The sequence below is a fragment of the Denticeps clupeoides genome, chromosome 4 (assembly GCF_900700375.1).
Source record: "Denticeps clupeoides chromosome 4, fDenClu1.1, whole genome shotgun sequence".
Taxonomy (NCBI): Eukaryota; Metazoa; Chordata; class Actinopteri; order Clupeiformes; family Denticipitidae; genus Denticeps; species Denticeps clupeoides.
The window spans coordinates 35,357,800-35,364,899 of record NC_041710.1 but is presented as its reverse complement, the minus strand read 5'-3'; the positions used below and the strand labels follow the sequence as shown (position 1 = coordinate 35,364,899).

General features: G+C 41.9%; 1 protein-coding gene and 1 long non-coding RNA gene across 3 annotated transcripts; both read right to left on the bottom strand.

Annotated features, from left to right (window-relative positions):
* Positions 1-7: 7 nt before the first annotated feature.
* LOC114789102 (prostate-associated microseminoprotein-like) lies at positions 8-1,301 on the bottom strand. 2 transcript variants are annotated; one of them, XM_028978185.1, is made up of 3 exons: positions 1,142-1,301; positions 579-687; positions 8-345 (listed from the first exon to the last, which is right to left on the bottom strand). In XM_028978185.1, the coding sequence occupies exons 1-3, from the start codon at positions 1,254-1,256 to the stop codon at positions 159-161; spliced, it is 411 nt and encodes a 136-aa protein (XP_028834018.1). In that variant the 5' UTR covers positions 1,257-1,301; the 3' UTR covers positions 8-158. The 2 variants fall into 2 exon arrangements, with proteins under 2 accessions (XP_028834018.1, XP_028834019.1); XM_028978186.1 differs by having other exon boundaries at positions 8-327; positions 1,142-1,277.
* A 4,724-nt stretch (positions 1,302-6,025) lies between these two features.
* Positions 6,026-7,100, bottom strand: LOC114789093 (uncharacterized). The gene is made up of 3 exons (XR_003749615.1): positions 7,067-7,100; positions 6,272-6,386; positions 6,026-6,134 (listed from the first exon to the last, which is right to left on the bottom strand). It is a non-coding gene; the product is annotated as an uncharacterized LOC114789093 (long non-coding RNA).

Genomic DNA, 7,100 nt, shown 5'->3' with positions numbered 1-7,100 from the left:
TCAGAGTTATTAGAACATGAATAAACCACAGAAAAATATACAGTGGGCAGAACTGGTCATGTGACTACTCAACAGCATGGCTCAGATGCATCATGACCTTGCATCATGTACCAGGACCTTGGGAGCGTGGTCCTGCTTCCTGCTTAAATGATTCCGGACTAAAATATAGGGTCGTTGTCATTCTTCCATGTGTCGGGTCGCAGCCGACCCCAGCGTCCGTAAAGGCATGGCAGCTTGTGATTGGCCCTCATGACCGCCACGCTAATGCAAGAGTCCGGCTTCCTGATGATCTCGCACCAGTCAGGGTAGTCTACTGGCTGAGAAGAGCTGTGCAACGGAAAATCACTGTGAGACAGTGACAGAATGTACAGACAATATACAAGAAACGTTAAATTGCATTAAACATCACCCCGGAAAAGTTTCAAAAAGAAACCGAAAAACACAGACTGGTTTTCATTTTGTGCTATTGAACACTGGGTAAGCTGAACCATAATTTGACTATTTACTTATCTGTTAGGTGTGTGTGTGTATATTGTGTGTGTGTGTGAGTGAAAGTGTGAGCACATGCAAATTCTTACTGGTCACAGCAGCCGACTCCAAAGGGCTCCATGCAAACGCACTGGTAGCAGTCCTTGGTCATCCAGCTCTCTCCGATCCCGTAGACCTGGCCTTGGTACTCACAGCTGCCTGCGTGTCATACAGCACAGGCAGGTTCCCCATGATATATAAAATGATGTCATACAAATTTAGACTATAAGAATTAAGTGTTGGTATTCAGTACACTTTACATTTTAGAATGCAATTTGGATGGCAGTCAATAAAATGCATAATGATGTTTTATTCATATTGATATTGATGTATGCAAACTGGCCACCCAGAAAAATTGTAAAAGAAAAAAGAAATTACATAAAAATGTATCATTTTATATACTACAATGTATAAATAATGCAATATTTAATATACATGACTGGATACATTTGTACAGTTTTCCTGTTTTAATAAATTAATTTTAATTTATGCACCGATAACATGTTTGCATTATTATTGTCATAAACACCATTTCCTGATCATATCATAGCTCACTACGTTATTGACTTCACTTTTCTGTGTGTGTGTGTGTGTGTGTGTGTGAGGAAACTACCTTTGGTGTTGAAGTAGCATTCTCCACTGTTGTAGACTGAGAAGCAGGAGGCGACCATGCTTGCGAGAAACACCCCCCACAGCAGCATCTTCTCCACTGTGTGTGTGTGAAGCATAGTACGTGACCCGAAATAAATAAAGCAATAAAATTCATATTTTTATTTTGATAATCAATGCAACCAGCACTTACTAATGACCATTTTACGTGTGTTGTAGCAACTTTGTCCACCCAACCTGTTCTTACCTCAGACTGTGCTTTGTCTTCTCCGTGTCTCCTCCTGTCGTCCCACAGTTTCCCTCTCGCTCCTTCTCTCCCTCCACAGTCTGAAGCACCATCTCTGGTATTTATACCTCTTCACCTCCAGCCCCTCTATTACACACACACACACACACACACTCACACAGCAAAACAAAAGTGAGTGTGTGTTCAATTGTGTACATATTGTGCTAATGGCTTATAGAGATAGCTTGCAGATGGGCTGTGTGTCTCAGACAGACAATGTGTGTGTGTGTGTGTGTTAGTGCTTTCCTCTATGACTGCACATGCCATTTCTGCACACAGATACAAATCAGAAAGAAGAGCTTAAATTCATAATAATTGGCGGATATTAAATGAGCTGTTATTCTTACATAATCACCTCATCGGAGGATTGCAGCTCTTCTTTTCTGCAGGAACGATTTGTCGTAATGAGAGTATATTTTGTAGATTTATGACAGCCCATGTGAATGTATGTTATTGTACTTTTGTGACATATTGTGCATGTTTATCTGACCTTGTGCAGTGTGTGTACCTCTCCTATTCAGAATTATTGCTGTGTGTGTGTGTGTGTGTGTGTGTGTGTGTGTTCTCTCTGCGTTTGTGTTCCCTGTTTACTGTTTGTTTACTCTGTCTTGTTGAAGCTGATAAAGAGCTTGAACGTCCATTCATTCCTGCTCTGTTCTTCAGCATCACCTCGTGTCATATCCTGCACTCACACATCTATACATCTATAACCCTTCACTACAGTCAGTCAAAAACATGATTATCATCTGGACATCAGTTAAAACAGAGTGGAACATCATCTGTGTTTGTGGCCAGTGACATGCGGACATATCTCATACATACACACACACACACACACACACACTCATACACAATAATGTCTCACAAAATAGTCAAGAGAACATACAGACTGAATCATATGAATTATTCTGAATATTTGCCTTACTTGTTGTGATAATGTTTGTGTGTGTGCATTTGTGTGTGTGTATGAGGAGAGCAGATATGTCTGCATGCAGCTGTGAAATATTAATAATGAAAGCAAGTAGACAATTATTGTGTTAACAAGATTGGATGAAGGAAGATTCTCCTGCCACCTCATGCATGCCACACACACGATATGCAAAGACACGTTAATTCAGTTTATTTAGCCCAGAGGGGAACAAATAAAAGTGCTATTGTGCTGACTGCAGGAAGAGGTAGAATTCAGGATAAGAGTGGGATGCGAGACCTTTCAACTATGTTAGACTGATTAATCTTTGGTGTGTGTGTTATTTAATGATGTTGGTCTTTAGATATCAGCTAGGCGTTTAGCAACTGATGACAAAAAAACACCATAGGTTTTATTGCAGGTTCTAGATTTAATATTCAATTGTAAAAATGAAAACATTAAATACATTAAATTAATATACAAACAATTATACAAATCTATCTATCTATGTCTGTCTGTCTGGTTGGGATGTGTGGAATAGTTCCAGGCGCTGTAGGAATATGTCTGATATTTAGTTGACTTGATCAGCAGCAGTACAACCGAATATCAAACATATCACACAGCACCCGGCAGAGTGCAGGACCTCACACTTGTCCGCCTGCAAGAAGAACAGAGGGAGCAGCAGATGGGTGTGTTTATAGAGACATCATGACATGCGAGATAGACACATACACACACTGAAGCACAGTTGCTACTTACCACAGAGCAGCTGGTGCAGGCCACACCTCACTTGAGTGTAAAGTCACAGCAGCAGGTACATGGGCTCCAAGTGAGAATGAGTGTGTGTGAAGGGTGTGTGCATGTGGATGTGTGAGGAGTTGGACATGGGCCGGGGGTATATATACACAGGTCTGTGATGCCACTTTCTGACTCTCATACATACACACGCCAACACGCGGGCGTTAATTATCAGTCTATTGATCAGAATGCCCGCAGCCCTTCCTCGTGCATTAAGCAGATCAATAGAACTGATTTCACACCCCTCTGCCACTGAGGGACACTGAGAGGTCGGTCACCTGGCACTTAAAACCAGAATATCAATATCAGCATCACTATAGTATGCTCCCACAAGCATACTAGAAACTATTTTTTTGCTTGCTATCGCCTGTCACATGTGACAACTAATCACTTTCACTTCACAACTACATCTCAGTCCCAGCAGCACAGTCCATGTCCAATGATGAGTCCCATGGTGGTCCAGATCCATCATGTGTGTCATGGTGTTCTGGTTAGCAAAACCAAGCAGAAGCCATCTACGTACTATCTACCGCTGTGGACATCATCAATTCACATCAAATTCCCATCAAATACTTCATATCAAATTTCAGATTGAATCACAATGGCTGTGGTGAGATGTGTCTATGGAGGCATGTTTTTTGTGTTGTGTCTGTCAGTTAGACCAAAAATATGGAAGCTGGCAACCCTGTTCCCTCAAACACTGTTCTACTACACCAGAAAGAGTATATGTGTGTGTGTGTGTGTGTGTGTGTGTGTGTGTGGTGTATATATATATATATATATATATATATGCATATGCTTTTATCAATAACAGTCATAAAATAAATACACCTCATGTCATGTCTAAATGCCAAATTCTTAGTGGATGGAGGAGCTTTCAGATGGACCTTCACCTAACAATGAAGTACGAAAAACAGAGTGATTGTCATTGTGAAACACTGCAGCTCAGCTCATGGTGACACAATGAAATCTGTCCTCTGCTTTTAACCATCAACCTTAGTGAGCAGAGGGCACCCATGACAGGTGCCCGTGGAGACGGTACTTTACTCAGTGGCACCTCATGTCAGTCAAAATGTAGTATTAACTATTAAAATAGGGGATTGGTATTGGATTTATTATGTTATTATTTTGAATAATTACTAATGGTATAAAATAATGGCTAATGGTATAAAACTAAAGCTACAGAGGGACTAAGCACACGAACATAGGACCTAGCATCAAATTGTAGTTAAAAAATGTGTTCTATAAATGTGTTTTTGCCAACCCAGTTTATTTCAATATCACATCTTGGCTTCTTTTCATTTTCAGTGAAAACTGATACCTAAACTGATTCTTAATTATGCAAAAAATGGCATTGAATTATAATGAAATACCCCCAGTAGCTGAAAGGATTCTGACTAATGATGCTGTGTAAAGAACAGAAGCACTACGTAGATATATAGACCTTTTAGAACTTTTTCAACTGTCCCCTCCGACCCTCTCTGTCCTCTCACTACCCATGATGCTCCTGTGAACAGTGACCTTCTGTATGAGCTGGGGCGGAAGAGAGCATCTGTGCTCCAGCGCCCTAATTCCCAGCCTAGGGGCAGCATTGTCATCAAGGGGGGAGGCAGCAGGGGCAGAGGGCCAGAGGAAACGGATGAGTAGAGGAGGGGCTTAAAGGTTACACACAAACAAACACATACACACACACACTCAGCTTTATTCACTTAACATATTCAAATATATAAAATTTCTGGCTTTTTTCACACACCAGTTGCACTGGGACTGGGGCTCACATACAGTTTTCTGGGTATCCAAAGGTTGTAACATTTTTAAATCCAGACCCATCCATTTTGGAGCATTTGAAAGAAGGACAAGCTGGTGTGGGACCCTGGATCTGGACTAGTCAACTATTCAACAGATCAAGAAATAAACTGAAACAGTTCTTGTTATATTAGGGTTCCTCACTCACTCGCAATCCATTATATATGCGCACCAAAGCCTGTCCTGGACAGTGGACGCAGACAACACAACACCATTCACGCTCACCTAGTGTGCAGGCCTTTGGACTGTGGGAGGGACACATGCAGACCCATGACCTTGGAGGTGGGCGGCCACAGCACTACTCCCTGTACCTATTTTAGCAATTTACATATTTAATTCCATATACTATAAACTACTCACACGACAAAGAAGAAGGTAAATGTCCTAACTAGTTCAAATTGGCACTGTGTGAGAGACATAGAAGCAACATTTTTATTCTACCAGAACATGCCTGTTATTGATTGAAAAGCATCACAGGAAAAGGCCAGTCTGAGGACAGTAATCTGCAGAGGTCAGTGCATAACGTCCTTCAGAAAGACCTCCGATTGGTGATCAGCAGGCTCAGACGGTGATGAAGGGTGACAGTCAGCGGGTCTAACAGTCAGTCAATACACACAGTCACATCCATGTTTAAAAGATGTAAAAAGAACTGTTACTCTGGTTTTAAACAACATTTCCTGTTGCCGGTGATAATGTGCCAATGTGACATTTTTTCCTGAGACAATCATTAAATGAGGCATTTGAGGTAAACATGTACAACATGTTCTGTCCTTCATCAGTTGCCGCTTTATCGTCCTTCTGTTATCCCTACAAATATAGAGAGAAGAGGAGAGAAGTGAGGTGAAGGCTCTGTTCTGACTGGGAGAGATTCAATTCGCCACTGTGATGGAGTTATTTACTTGTAGAGGCTCACGATCACAATTTTTACCCAGTTGTCCTTATATATTAGTAATGATAACATGTCAAATGTATTGTAGTTATGCTACTTTTAATTTGATTGTTCAAAGTCAGCCAGATTCTGGCTAGTAGCCCATTCCTACCTGAGGACATGAGTGCATCTGAACTGTGACCCTCGTCACTCTTCCTAGGAGCTGTGGTTCTGCTGCTTTGGGTTCTTCTGCTAGTTGCCCTGCTGCTTTGGGTTCCTCTTGCTTTGTTAACTCGGGTTGAGCAGGAAGTGGATCCTCCTTGCATAGGATCCTTCAGTCAAAGCAGAGTAGTAAAGAACAAACATTCTCTGAGCAAACATCCTTGAGTTCCTACTTCACTCTCTCATTCTTTCTGCACCATTAACTGGCCCACAATGCATGACCTTCAGCTCACACTGATGGCTTTACCTGGCTTCATTAGAAGTCTTCAGGATGAAATCACATAATTTGCTCCTCTGTGTGATCTCGGTCTTCAGTGAGGTGATCTCATTGGTCCAATCCTCCTTCTTCACTAAAAATCCACCTGGATTGTTAATATAATAATTCACAATTAATTCTTTTTTCATTTGTAATAGGTAATTACCTTATTACAACATTTGCTCATGATTTATATCAAAGCTCAGACTATGGCTTCCAAAATTTACACTTACAGCATTTTTACCAGACGCCCGTATCCAGAGCGAAAAACCAGAAGTTACAGGGACAGTCCCACCCCTGGAGTAACACAGGGTTAAAGTGTCTTGCTCAGGGACGAGTAACTGTCACATGTGTCCCAGCAATGCAGAATTTGTCCTCAATTTGCTTCAAATGCTGATAACCAAAGGGCAGTGGTGGCCTAGCGGTAAAGGAAGCAGCCCCGTAATCAGAAGGTTGCCGGTTCGAATCCCGATCCGCCAAGGTGCCACTGAGCAAAACACACTGCTCCCCGGGCGCCTGTCATGGCTGCCCACTGCTCACCAAGGGTGATGGGTTAAATGCAGAGGACAAATTTCACTGTGTGCACCGTGTGCTTCACTTATCACTATAAAACATGACTATAGGGATGTAACCCCAGTCCTAGATACGACCTATTAAAAACAATGCCGCTCCCGTGTTTGTATCTACAGGCCACTAGGTGCCCTCTGCCACCCCAGGATTATGATATACTGGACACATTTGTTGCAGAATTTGTTCACTGGAAGAGCAGTCGGGTGGGACACTCACTGCTCACACTCTTCTGCTCAGTCTCCAGGACAGC

What these genes read in the sequence shown, in the direction of transcription:
- LOC114789102 (XM_028978185.1), bottom strand. Translation starts at nt 1,256, where the DNA reads ATGCTTCACACACACACAGTGGAGAAGATGCTGCTGTGGGGGGTGTTT. An exon ending in ATGCTACTTCAACACCAAAG is followed by an intron (nt 688 to 1,141) that starts GTAGTTTCCTCA and finishes TATGACACGCAG; the next exon opens with GCAGCTGTGAGTACCAAGGC. An exon ending in GGAGTCGGCTGCTGTGACCA is followed by an intron (nt 346 to 578) that starts GTAAGAATTTGC and finishes ACTGTCTCACAG; the next exon opens with TGATTTTCCGTTGCACAGCT.